Below are 14,475 nucleotides of genomic sequence, written 5' to 3' on the forward strand. Positions count from 1 at the left end.
CCTTGACCACTAACAATGAATCAACACTTTCCGTCTTGAATAAGTCATATTACGCATATGTAAATAACGACGGAAGCTAGTTCGTAACCTATACGTGAACTTGTAATTATAATACATCAGTGGTGGCATTAAGCTTTTATCCGCCACAGAGTTTGAAACAGGTATGGTTATAATTTAGAAGACTTCATTCTTATTCCAACCCCTACTGGAGCGTAGGCGGGTCATTTTCCACCCTCCCTACTTCAAGTCCAATAACCTTACATTCTACAAACAAATCCCCAGTACAATAATGAAAAACTACAATATCTGGCTCACTTTTTTATTCATCCATGTAACTTCTCTGCTAGCTGTCTGCTTCTACTTCCCAGATGGTCAACATTTTTATCGGTAGCTTCATGCACACAAAATAATTAGGTATGTGTTTCTTAAAGTACTCCAATTTTTGACAAATTGCCTGAAGGAAAAGGAAACATGCTGGTGTTTTATGCAAAACAATGCCACAGTTCACATGGAAAATAACTTTATGAAACCATTAGCAAAAGTATTCAGTGAATAAGCCTCTCAATCAGATTTATACTGTGAACATTTTTACTTATAGGGTGAACTGAAACACAAAATACTTGTGAAAAATCCACATTCAACACAGAAACTAAATAACATTCAAATAAATATTTCTGCCATTTCAAGATAACAGGAAAAATGGATATTTGTGGTCTTTTCCTTAAAATAAGGTTAGAGGTTCACAAAAATGATGGCATTAGCACTACTGTGCTCAGAGAGAAGATAAAACAGAACTTTCTTCACTACTTATCTGCATCGCAGACATACTACATTTATTATTAACCTCTTTATTACTACACTTTAAATTAAACATGAAAAACTTAAAAACATTTTTAAATAAACAAAATCAACAATCTCCATTACAAAGTAAAATCATTTTGTAATCACACTGAACGCAATAAACGCACGTGATATTTATAAATACGTCAACTGGTGAAAATGTTTTAACAAAGATTTGTAGATCTTAGCTGATGTTAATATTTTCCACAGTATGACATTGGTAACATAATCTTGATACTGACAATCGTCTTGTGCACCACTCGTCTTTTTTAAGTACTGGCATAGAATAACACAGCAGAATAAGAAGCAAATGATTTAATAATTTTTTATATAAATTACTTACTAAACTTGATATCTTTGTAAATTAGCTATAATTCAGATAAAAATAGTATTATGTTCAAAATGGCTGTCTTCTGTGTTGTTGCGCCACGTAATCTGCATAGCGCAACAACCCAGAAGATAGCCGTCTTCAAATTCACTGCAATGAGAACCTGAAATAAAACTTTGTAAAGGTTAGTGTTTAGCATTCTGAAAATGCCATTAGTTTTTTAACTGCAGTAAACTCCCAATTACCTGGGAAGAGGGGGTGGATTAACTGGGTTATGGATTATCCACCATCTATCTGGTATAAATAATAAGTAAAAATTAATTTTGAATATGTTATAAAAGAAAGTTGAAAAAGAAAGGAATAAACACAACAATGACAGAGTATTTAACATATTAACATAAATCGTTACTAAAACATGAGGTTTATGATGTAATTGTTGTGATTATTTTTTAAAAATAATTGTTATATGCCATATTAAATTATATATAAAATCCTTTCTGTCATTAATAAATCTTTAAAAATTGAAGTAGTGATTGTCTGTAAATAAACTTATATATCTGTTATAGTAGCGTATTTCTCTATCGCTTTTGCAGATTATCCATGAAAATATATTTTCCAACCAATCTGGATAATCATGAGTCCATTGTGCTTCAAGAATGTCTTTTACATTCATCACAGATTATTTTGCTGCTACTAATATGGCAGCAGCGTGAACTTCTGAGGTGATAAGGAACATTCAGTGAGGCGAGAGACATTTAAAAAAAATCCACTTGAAAGCTGGTTAGGTCTCAAAGCCAGAAGAAGGCAGCACTGAAGAAAAAGTGCCTTCCTCCTGCATGGAATGAAACCTAGCCATTGAGCCTGATTCCAGTCACTTTACCATCTGAGCTATCCTGGCATCAGTTACATATCACCTGGAAAGAAAGAAAGAAAGAAAAAGATATGTTCATGTTTACCATACACGAGATTCTTTCAGCGAAGTTCTGAGAGTTGTTCAAATAAAACCTCTTTCTGGCAACAGTGATTAATCATATGGCCGAGTTCGTGTCGCGCCAGTAGTCGACAATGAGCTGTGTAAGAGAATGGGAATGTTACAGCAAACATAACAGCATGACACCATTAAACCCCACCATTCCAGGAAGAGAACTCGTCCAAAACAGGACTAACGAGCCATCATTTAGTTCGTTGGTGCCGAGGGTAAAAGAGTCAAATCTCCCAAGAATTTAATATAGCCATCAAACTCAATGAGGCCAAAGCTCAATTTTGGCTGCAGCACCATTGAAGAGAGAGAATCCTGGTACGCTCATGAGAAATGACCATCATCCATACAACCTGGACCTGTCTCAGTGTGACCTTGAAGTGTCTGCCCCCTCAAGAAAGTATTACGGACTGTAGAGGCCGTGGTGGTGAAATGATTCTAGCAGCAAGCCAGGAAGTAAACTAAAGTCTTCCTGCGGACGGGTTTGAAATTTAATTTTAACCTCCTCCACCGACCATGAAGACGCAGACACAATTTGCATACTACACAATATACTTTTTGACTTGTTTAAGGCTAAATTAGTCCACTTGCTTACCTACTCGGTGTTCTGATCTGTTTCCAAACGTACCCCAGCTTTCCTTGAGTTTAACTCGAAAATCATCCAGCTCCTTCTTCATGTTGGCATCCCTGCTCACACGTTTCTTATTGTCCATGTCCTTATATATGATAAGGAAATGAATATGATGAATACTTTCTCTGGAATTTAAAAAAAGTTACACAAATATTTAATTAATGTCTATACATATATGAGATTTAAATATAACATTAAAAAGTTAAACAAACATTCTTAATTATTTGGCGCAACAAAGAGAGAAAATTCAAAAGAAAAATGGACATGAAAAGAGCACGAGAAACATGCCAAATATAATCATTTCTGTCTTCTTACTCATTCTGATACAAATTTTACTTCGTACTATTGTCCATTCACAGGTACGACGCGGTCAGCGTTAACAGAAGCACGTATCGATCAAGTGATCAGTCGGTTAAAGACAGAGGGACAGAATAAAGCCACATAAAATGGGAGCACATTATGACCATGCATTCTTCTACGTTTCACCTACCGTCTCATCTCGGTGTACTGATTCTACCAAGGAATGATGTTTTAAAGCAAGAGTATATAAAGATTGTGGGAGACCGCATAAAAGAAAATGGAGACGGTAAACATTCATCCTATATACATAATACGTCTGTAAGCAAACTTACTCGGGGACTGGAAAAACTGTCACATCCTTCCATTCCATCTCCTTTGCTTCATCCACATTCTCCTTTTCAAAGAAGTAAATGTTACTGAATGGATTATTTTTCTCTGACTTACGCTTCTTCTCAACACCCATGTCCAGTTTAATTTTTATCGCCTTAAAATCTTTATAACTGCAATATTTTAGGTCTTTACTAATCTCTCTGATGTGCTCTTGAATCTCTTTCTCAAGTTCTGCTACTGCTTTATTCACTTTATCAACTTCCTGTGTGTTATTCATTCTCGCCTGTAAAGAACCTTAATATAAATAAAGATTTCAGCATGAATTCAGGTCTGTAAATACTGGCTACTCGTCTTGTGTAGTTTCATAGCTGCAATCAGCGATGTTAGAATGGAGATGATATCCATTTTGGAGACTGTCTCTGGCTTCAATCATGAGGGGTTGAACATAAATACCATTCTCACATAACTGACCACCTGAGGAAAATTTAGTTCCAGGGTGTGGACTGAATTAATTCGTCATTCTCTTAATCCCTTTGGCGACGGTATTATATCACTAATTTATCTATTTTGGACTTTCTCCATCACGTGATGAAGGTTTTAAAAAAAGTCTTGAAAATCACCGTATGTTTTGCGGATGGATATTGCTTCATCGTCAGGCATTGAAGGACACGTCTACTCTATTGGAACTGGTAAAATGAGCTATTTCTAATCTCGGCACCCTGTACCTGATGATGTAGGAAGATCCATGTTTGAAATGTGATTTTTTAAGACAGATGGTAGAAAAGTCCAAAATAGAGGAATTAGTAAACACACATGGATCGGGATAGGAACTAGTGATGGGCTCTTGTAAATACGGTAATGAACCTTTGGTCTCAACAAAAGGAAGGAAATTTCTAGAGTAGCCGAGTGTCCTATTAATGTCTTCAAAAGGATTCAGCTCCATGAAGTTAGTTTGACATTTCTAATTCTGTTCCTTCCTCAATACTTCTCCAAAATTTCATATCTGTTGCTTGGGTTTTGATCGACTCTTTGCTACCGTATTGTTTGTACGACTATTAATACTACTATCATCATAAGTTCTATAATTCTGAACTTCATGTTGAGTTATAAAAGTAACAATGTAAATGTTCTTAACCACTAATTCAGTTGAGAAGTTCTTGCTGTCCAAAATTGTGTACAAGTCCCTCTTCAAAATGCGACACAGTAATTCTTTTGCCTCTTTGAACTTGCCCTCTATATTGTAGAAAATGTCCAAGATGATGTGATCAGTCATGCGGTTCAATGCTTTAGCATACTTGTGTGCCTCTGATAACTTGTATCTATAAACATATATCACAAATTTGAATCTGCAATATACAGAACACAATGACTAATTCTAAAACCCCACAAAATATGAACTATGAGTAAAGTTTCCATTCCCACTACAGATTTTGTGAAAAATATTTTCCCCTTTTGCTAACCTAACCTAACCTCCATCCTTTTTATTGGCCACCGCCTTGCAAAATACAGTTCTGTCAAAACTAGATGTGACTGAATGATTCAAATGCAAGATGGCATGAAACAATCCAATGTCAACATAACCTTACAACTGGGTTAGGTTAGTAATACTGACAATTTCTTATTATATTCACAATATAAGAAGAGATGAACAGGTTCATACCATTAACAAAAGTGACACATATAAAGACAACAAATGTAAGAATACGTTCATTCATTTTTGTCATATTTTTCATGACCGATATGCAATATTATCATCTTTAATTTCCCTGCATAATAAAGAAATTGCTTTGTCTGTATATCCCTACAATTTCTGCTTGCAGTCTGTTCACTGTTCACATAAAAGTATACTTGAACATCATATAACAGCTGGAATTTAATCTTGTCCACCATAAATTCCCAATTAAAACACACTTCTCCAATATTCTGCCTTCAAATCATGAAATTCCCTTCATTTAATGGAACCCAAAGGTCCGGCGTTCTTAACAATGCCTAAGGAAGTATCTGGCCACAAGAAAGAAGAACAAATCATAACAATCAAAGCGTTAAAACAAGTATTTTACTGAGACATTAATTGTAACAGAAGGTATCTAGAATTCAGAAATTATTCCGATCTCTTAATTCTGAACAGGAGATCGCTGGTGTGTGCAATTTCAGAATGTTTACTTACTTAATATCATCTGACACATGGATCATGTATCCGCCTTCATCAGCCGCCTTAAGAGCATCAATGAACCTGCAAAACAAAGATAATATTACTTCTTGTTCAGCCAAAATCCACGATAAACATTTTCAACCTATAAAAAATGCTGCTACTTACATTTCTTCAATAGTTCTCACTACGTCATGTAAACATGCTTTGTGGAACAGAGTCATTCGAACTTGGAACATATCGTAGATACTGTGCCTTTCTTTATCACGAAAGCAGATGATCTTCTCGTTATTAACCTCAATCACACGACAGAACTCCAGTATGCGACTGTAGTCAAATGAGATATTGAGATTGAGCTGTTTTGCATCTCGAAGGAAATAATCCCATCTGTCGACATCAATGCCATTCTCCTGATTAGATATAATCTGAAACAAACGAGAAAAGTGCGGTCCGTATCATTTTCAAATATGGTACCAATAGAAATCGCTGAGTATAACATTGTAAATTACATACGCCATATTAAAATGCAATTTAGTTTCAGAATCCGGGCTCTTTAGCGTCTGTTAGCTAATGCCAGGATAGTACAGTTAGTTCATGATCACTTCCTTTGATATTCTTTATTACTTTCTATTTGTTTTGGTTACAAGTTTAATGAACTCTATCGTGACCTTGAATCCTTACATGTAACCTACTTTTGCAAACGCGCACACAACGGTGATGAATTAAAAGAATGCTGTTAGATTTACGCGTAACAACGGCAATTGAACAATATCTCACGTACATTACAACAAACAGATTAATTAAATTCAGAGAGGTATAATAAATACAAACATGTACCTGATACAGAAATTTCTTGTTGCTTCTCACCGTTCCTTTACCTCTGATCAGCTCCTCTATAAACTGTATTGCATTTTCTTTCATTTCAGGTACAGCATCCTTCACCGCTTCACGTAGGCCATTATTCTCCAGCAGATATTCAAACATCATCACAGAAGCTTCTTCATGCTATAAAAACATTATCGGATCAGACGAAGATGCCAACGAAGACTTGAAAGATAGAATATACACGGACTGGGACAAAACCAAAAGTGTATTGAATAGACATCAGGTCATAAATTTTATATTTCTCATACCGCCTCATGGCAGCGACTATATTCTATAGAAACCTGAGGTTTAATAAGGAATATCCAGGTGCTCTGTTGATTTACAGACAATGAGCAACGTAAAGGCGATAAATTAATTTACGCTCTCAAGTAATCGTTTCTAGTATACAAGTACCAGCAAGGTACTTACAGCATCACTGCTACCAAGATTGAGAGCGCTGAAGTACTCCTGTCACAAAATCTTATAAACGCTTATAATTTTTCCAAATATCGATACAGGACCCTGCAGTCTCATCTTGTATGGAGTAAATCACTAAACCCTGAGTTGCCTGAACAGAGCCTTACTTGAGAATCTGATCGTCAGCAGCGTCCATAATCTGACACAGTTCTGTTCTCATGCGTACTCTGGTCCTGTAGGTCACCCTTTCATTAAACCTTGTAAAAATAAATCAAGCAGAATTACGTCTGATCTCGACAAGCAAGGCAGTAGACCACGGCGACCAATCCAACAATTTTATTATCAATGATTCAAGCGATTCAACTTGATGACGGAAAAGTGAAGGCGTCCTCTCATGCTGAAAGAACGCACCACACACTGTTTCCAGAGACACATTCTGCATTCCCCAAAATTATTCAAAAAAGTCTTGTTCGGAATGAGGAAGGCTTTGCAATGGAAACTGTGGCAGACATTTTGAACAGTCATAAAATTTAGCAATGAATTAATGCCATTAAATCTCTCATTTATTTTTCTATGCGTTCGCCTTGAAACTGTCATAGCTCCATACTCGCTGGGAATTGGACCAATGTTGTAACAACACTTTTTACATGAAATTACATCCCGAATCACCCTCTGATGTATTGTGGACTGTCTGTAAAACACTCAGTGTAATAAAAATGAAACATTAACAAATATTAAAATTTTTACAATAACCAAACTGACTGTACTCATTGTCCAAGTTTAAATGCCTGGTGCCACAGTTCTGTGGAGTTATTTTCAAACTTCTTGCTACCTCACGCGTGACTGTCAGTAGACCCTAGCGCGATTCGGACCCGTAATGTCATAAATACACTTGTCATTACCGCATGCTCTTAAAATAAACATAAAAAGAACATTTGGCATTCATACCTTCCACTTTTTGGGTGTACTGCCGCTTTGAGACTGTACGAATTTTTCCCACGTGTGTGACATAGGACCATGCCCCAAATCATGGCAGAGACCTGCTATTTCCAGGCACAATTTCTCACCATCTGTTATAATAATATTTTTATCAGAGTTTCTTCTGAGCGCCTCTACCATTTTTCCAGCAAGGTGGCATACCCTAAAACATTGTAAATAAATGGTATTACATCCGTGTCTTGAGGACGGTTTCTGAACAAGTATAAAGTGTACGTCTTCAGCTTTGTTTGTGTGTGTGTGGGGGGGAATTCTCACACTTTGGACCCATTTATGTCCTGCAGCCAGACATTTCACTCACTATGATTGGTACAAGTAAAAAAATGTAAAGCTGTTCCATTATACGCCATGTAGGCGCTTGGGGGTAGAAGTGGTATAGCTCCTACTCATTCTTGACTTTGGCCAAATTCAGAAGGACTACATTTCCATGCGAGAGAAGAGTCCTGCATGGCAGCGAAGAATCAAATTTTTATTTATTCCCGTCGCTCCCAGACATTTGAAATTTGCCACAATTTGAAACGATTTATTAGATATATTTATATTACAAATAATTTGACATAAAAAATAAATTGCACTTATATTTATCAGTTTATTTAACCCCCATACACAGAGGCTCGTCTAAATTATATTTAAGAATTCAGTCCGTACCGCGAAGAAAACACAACTCTTCACCATTACAAAGATCAACTGGTTAACGCTGTTTAGGGCAAAAATGAGAACACGATTATTTTATAACACAAATTAGACGTAGTAGACAATATCAAAAGAGATAAACAGAAAAAAAATGCAAACAAATAAAGCCGTCCCGCTACGCCCTATTTAGACACTCAGGGGGAGAGGCGATATAACTTCTAGTCATTCTTAACATCGGCACTAGATGGTGAGTGGTCAGCATCACGCCCAGGCCAGGAAAGGCCCCCAGAACCGGTCTGGACGCAGAGGCTAGAGAAAAAAATTCTCTGCCCCTGTTGGGGATCGAACCCTGGTCGTCCCGTAGCCAGTCACTATGCTGACTGAGCTACCCTGGCTCACTGTGATTAGAAACACTGAATTTTCTATGACATGGGAAATTAATTTCAAGTGACACAATCATTATATATCTGTTCAGTGAAATGTAACTTACCAGAACGTGAGGTTATGATTCTATAAAAGACTTACCCCAGGGAATGTTCAAAGCGATTGTGACATGCTCCAGGATAAAGAAAGTAAGCAGGTCCAAGCTGCTTCAGATTTCGAAGCCTCTGAAATTGTGGTGTATCAACTATCTTCACGCACAGTGAGTTCAATTTAATGTGCCCGTGGATACAATCATTGAAGACCTTGAAATCACCCATATCTGTAATTGGCATAACAATAATAGTACAATATTAGCATCTATTAAAGCCAGACAAAAACATGATTAAAATTACAGATCAGGGGTTCGAAAACTTTTCTTCCTCCACCACCTAAAAGTTGCTGAGAGTCTTGGAAGACCACTTAACACTTTCTTGTCTCTTCGTCTAGTCGTTTAATAATTTTAATGCACTGTTCTATATATATATATATATATATATATATATATATATATATGTGAAAATGACGATAAAGAAGATTAGTGTACTTTCTTGATTCTACGTATTCTGTACTCCATGTTCGTGCAGAGACCACAAATCGCTTTAGGACGGTCTTCAAAGCGTAAATCATCTGTTAAAACAATTCGACCCGTTACGACGCTAATACCAACCGCGCACTGGGAAGGTTGGAGGTCAGAGGTGTGTCACGTGACACGCCGAGCCTGGGATTCCCAGGTTTGCGCCTCAGGGGGGAGGGGGGGTTATATATCTTGTCGCAAGGTCTCCGAATGTTCGACTTGGCTACACAAAATCCTAATTCTGGTAAGAATTAACACAGCGTTGACCTGATGTGGGTTAGAGTCACCAGTGAACTGACCTTATGCCCTAGTCTTCCGCTCTGGTTACTGAGCAGGAAATGCGACATGCAGAAAGATTTGATACTTGGGGGATCCTCATATCAGTATTCCTGCCTACTTCGGGAAGCGGAGGTCTCTGGCGGAAATAACTTAATTATTCACTAAAAAAAATTACGCACTGAGTACACTGGCTGCTCTCCCAATTTTGGATCTTAATAAACGGCTACGTGAATCCTATAATGGAACTTGTGAAATGCTATAAACAACATGCACGCACTTTCTTGCGTAGAATAGTGAAAGGTTGGTAAAACTCTGGAACCCAAAAATCGTGAAGAAGTTATGGGGGGCTTTGGTCGTCTTCCTGCAATCTTACCTGTCCCCAAATAAGTACAGCACTCATATATGTCCGCCTCGAAACAACACTGAACTGCCTCAGTCCATCTGCAGGATTTGAGGTTGTCTAGGCTGAGACCGTCGAATTGTTTCCGACACGCTTTGCTAGGTGAATCACCTAATTATTTTTTTCTAGGGGTCACACCTGTATATGTATTGATTTTCACAAGCTTCTACACAATTATTCAAAGTCTGTAATTCAAATACCAATTGTAAAAAAACGCGTAGTGACTCTTAACAAGTTGACAACACTGCGCAGACACACGATTAAAATAGTGCAACGTGGCTCTTAAATACAGGCATCATGACAGTCAGCATTACAAAAATGCGGACTTTTATAATTAAGTGTGTACCAAGATTTCTGTCTCCTGGGTTGTTGCGCCGTGTAGTCTGGTCGATGTTTACCAACGTTTCAGAGGTCATACTACACAGCGCAACAACCCAGAAGACAGAAATCTTCATACTCGCCGCTGTGAAAACCTCAAATCTTAACGAAGTGTGTACCGTCCGATTGTCTCGTTCTCCGAAAGCAAATTCGCTTATTCGAAACGTTCCGAACACCTTAATTGCCCTGGAATCACTTCGCCAAGACAAAAATAACATGAAGACTTGCCCATTGTTGTTCACAGGACGTATCTCCGCTGGTTTTTTCCTTCCTTGTATTCTTATATCATACGTAATAATCAAGTGCGTTTACACTACGCTGTTATGTTTCGTTTCCGGCAATAAAATGGTAGATTTATATTTTTTTCGGTCCTTCGGAAACCAAACCCCGATTATAACACCGCGCCTAACGACACATTTCATTAAACCACTACTGGAACTAAACACTCGTAAAGCGGGTATTATCTGTGTATCAATGCGCACTGCACTCTACCGTTGCTTTCATACTCTGGCGATTAACTTACTAACCTATCCTCATTCTCACCTCCTTTCATTTATTTTACTCTCCTCTCTGTGACCTGGTTAACACTGAAACTACAGGGTGCGGCAGTGGAATGAGCCGGTTTTCAGAGCACTATTATGGCAAACTCGGGTCGAATTAAAATAAAACACTTTCACATTTAAAAATATCAGTACAATGCAATTAATTAATCTCTGCTTATTTCTTAATAATAACATTTGCCAGGTGGCCAACATGACAACGAATACATTCTTGTAACCTAGACCTGAAATTGCCCGTAACTCAATTGCTCGAATTTCTTCGGTGATGCATTGTTTCAACGTCAAGATAGTGCGTGGTTTGTTAACTTACACTCTAGACCTCCTACCCTAAGATCTGGTTTAATATTATCCTCCCACCTCCATTCAGGTGATGTGTTATAATTTTCATCTAAACGTAGCTGAATCATTAAAATGAAGAGAAACTACGCTTTCTGGCAACCATTTTACAGAACGGAACAAGATGAAGTATAAGACACCAACAAAATGGACGACAGGATGATTAACGATACAAATATTTTACGTTAAATATAAATTCATTTCTGACCAATTTTTCTAACTTCGCTTTGACATTAATGTAAAACCTGGACGCAGCTTAACCAAAGCGAATTAACGAGGTGGAGTCGATTCTGGTCCAAGAAGGACTATTTCCTGTTGGTGCCGAGGAAACAAAGGACGATTAAAATAAGGAAGAAATAAAACGAGTGGTGGGCGGGGGCGGGGGGGCCCCTCATAAAAATCATTCCAAACCGTCAAAGCACGCGTATATTAAGGCAAGTTAAAATTAAAGTTTGTATTTTGTTGACACTGTCAGTTACATAAACGTTATCACGTTACTATAAAAGTCAATAATAGTTAACGATGGAATGTGCTTTAAAATGTATTAAAATAAAAAAAAAATTCTTCCTACTGATACACTATCAGCACTGAATAAATAACAGATTAGATGCATTAATCATTATACGTCATCTAGCGTGACCTCGATGTGAACGCCTGGGGAATAAAACACTTAAGATAACTTACACAAATAGTAATCCCTACCCTTAGCCAGATGAATCCAATCAATACCACCCCATCCTAGTGTTTTAAGATCCATTTTAATACTGTCTAAGTATTCCTAGTGGTCTATTTCATTCCTGTACGCATTTCTCTTCTCTCCCGTGCGGGCTACATGTCCTGCCAATCTTATCCTAGTCTAATTATATTTCGCAAAAAAAATATACAAATGATGAGGTCCCTCGTTATGCAACTTTCTCCAGTCTTCTAGTATTTCACCCCCTTTTGGGTCAAAACATCTTCAGTATACGTTCCTCCCTTAGTGTCAGAGACCAAATTTCACAATCATACAAAACTACAGATAAAATTATAGGTTTGTACGTTTCAATCTTTACGTTTTTTTAGGCAGCAGACGGAAAGACAAAAGATTCTTAACTGAATGGTAGCCAACATTACCCGAATTCAATCTGTTCTTAATTTCCTCACGAATCAAATTTTGGTTTTTTTTACTTTCGCTACCAAATATCCGAATTTTTTCCCTGCATTCTGGTGAATATACATCAAAATATACTTGGTTTCCTCTGTGCTTACTTCTAGACCAACCTCTACTAGCATAAATTAGAGCTTGTCTCTTTCCTTATTGTATTTATGCTATCACCAAATAGATTAACAACACCAGCACAGACCAAACGCTGATGTCCACCATTCAATTTCAGTCCCATCTAGTTTTCTTAGACATTCCTAATTTTATATCCTAAAGTAAAGTTGAAAAGCAATTGTGACAAAGCCTTTCCTTGTTTCAGACCATTCTAAATAAGAAAGGTTTCAGAGAAACGTTTACCTATACGGACTTAGCAATAGGTTTCGTTTAAACACATGCCAGTAAGCCTAACTAGTTTAATGGGTATACGAAACTCTATTATAATAATGTATTTACATTACTTTCCTTGTAACCGAAACATACGCTTTATTTAAGTCTATGAATAGCTTACATACTGCCTCATTGCACTCCCACAAAAATCTGATCAGTAGTTGACCTATTACGTCGAAACCCACGTTGAAGATACCCAATAATTTCGTCTACGTATGGTACGTAAGGTTGTTGGATAAAATTTTGTATTAAGCCTGTAAGAGTGATATGCCTCGGTAATTACTGCAGTCAGTTTTATCGTCCTTCTAGTAAGTACAAAAAATATTCCTTACACTGATGAGGTAATATTAATTAAGGAGTTTGCGGATATTAACATTATTGCTACCTGTACGTCCGTCTGTATGACATCATTAACCCTCCGAACATTTAACAGCTGAGATTATGATCAAGAACGCTCCGCCCCTGACTTCTTTCTTTGCTGTCATTGGTTATAGGCATCAGGCAAACGTTTCAAACACTGCAGACATCGGGCATGCACAACATTAACAGAAGACATAACCTACAAATGCTGATGTTAACGTTACCAGATGTCAGAAAGGAGTGCACTACACAGATATAAAGTTATCCAGTAAGCTTCGATCAACTATTAAATGCTACAACATGACACAAAAGCACTGAAACCAGTATTAAAACATTACCTCCCAGTTCAATCCTCCTGCTTCGTTGAATATTTAAATACAGAATACTCCAATGAAGTGGACATTATCAGTAATACGATAGCACAACAGAATACTGCGTTTATTGTTGTTGTCTATCTGAAGAATCACAGGTGGGAAAATTATAGTTCTAACATTTTGTGACACATTCTGCTCCTCATTTCTGATGACACATTTGCTGACCAATCACAGTGTGTCAGTGGATACCAAAGATAATCTCTTCCATTCCATGGATTCTCTCCATGGTCAAGCCACACAAGAATGAACACTTTAATTATAGAAACTTTCTACTGTAATTTTCAGTCCAATGTTACTTACTACAAGCATTAATTTAAGACCAATGGTCTAACCTGGAAACAAGAAAATGTAGAATTCCATGCAATCTATTTCAATTTTTGATTGCGACCTTCTTTCGCTGTGACTAAGTTTCACCCCCATTTGAAGCACTTTAATCTCTGTTTTTAGAAAGCAGACGGGAAGACACAAGATCTTGAATTGCATAACAGGAAGCATTACCTGACTTGAATATGCCACATATTGGAAGGAATTCTTTAGCTACCATTATAATTTTTTCAGTCAGTCTGGAAATGAAACATGAATATAAATTTTCTCTGCAATTACGTTTAAGATTTAACTGAGTGAACAATATCTGTATATAACACCTATTAATTTAAAGTATTTCAGCAACAAAATAACAAGTTCAATTTTGGCGTATCTGACATGCTGTCATCATCTCAACATCAGCAAATCACCCAGAATATATTGCATATGTAATCTGACGACTTAAAAGTTCAATTAAAAATGGCTTCATTCT

At 37.1% G+C, this 14,475-nt stretch overlaps 2 protein-coding genes and 1 long non-coding RNA gene across 6 annotated transcripts in view; 1 reads left to right on the plus strand and 2 right to left on the minus strand.

Annotated features, from left to right (window-relative positions):
- Positions 1-139, minus strand: part of LOC110836226 (putative serine hydrolase) — a 38,219-nt gene extending 38,080 nt beyond the window's left edge. The window contains exon 1 of the mRNA XM_087342464.1: positions 2-139. The gene's annotated coding sequence lies outside the window, so the exon portion shown is untranslated. The remainder of the gene's footprint in view (position 1) is intronic.
- Positions 22-7,595, plus strand: LOC147874978 (uncharacterized). Its single transcript, XR_015533559.1, has 3 exons — positions 22-161; positions 3,138-3,364; positions 6,484-7,595. It is a non-coding gene; the product is annotated as an uncharacterized LOC147874978 (long non-coding RNA).
- Positions 2,089-14,393, minus strand: LOC110836220 (SAM and HD domain containing deoxynucleoside triphosphate triphosphohydrolase falten). Of its 4 annotated transcripts, none has more exons than XM_087342453.1 (9): positions 13,644-14,393; positions 8,993-9,170; positions 7,787-7,979; positions 6,395-6,562; positions 5,726-5,982; positions 5,576-5,641; positions 4,544-4,727; positions 3,411-3,691; positions 2,089-2,903 (listed from the first exon to the last, which is right to left on the minus strand). In XM_087342453.1, exons 2-9 carry the CDS (start codon positions 9,166-9,168, stop codon positions 2,726-2,728), a joined length of 1,503 nt encoding a protein of 500 aa, XP_087198579.1. In that variant the 5' UTR covers positions 9,169-9,170; positions 13,644-14,393; the 3' UTR covers positions 2,089-2,725. The 4 variants fall into 4 exon arrangements, with proteins under 4 accessions (XP_087198579.1, XP_087198580.1, XP_087198581.1 ...); XM_087342454.1 differs by lacking the exon at positions 13,644-14,393 and adding an exon at positions 10,117-10,250; XM_087342455.1 differs by lacking the exon at positions 13,644-14,393 and adding an exon at positions 9,280-9,373.
- Positions 14,394-14,475: the final 82 nt, after the last annotated feature.

This window comes from Zootermopsis nevadensis, unplaced genomic scaffold, assembly GCF_977971745.1.
Source record: "Zootermopsis nevadensis isolate Lab colony 2312 unplaced genomic scaffold, Znev_1.0 Znev_ptg000003l, whole genome shotgun sequence".
In the NCBI taxonomy this organism is placed as follows: Eukaryota; Metazoa; Arthropoda; class Insecta; order Blattodea; family Termopsidae; genus Zootermopsis; species Zootermopsis nevadensis.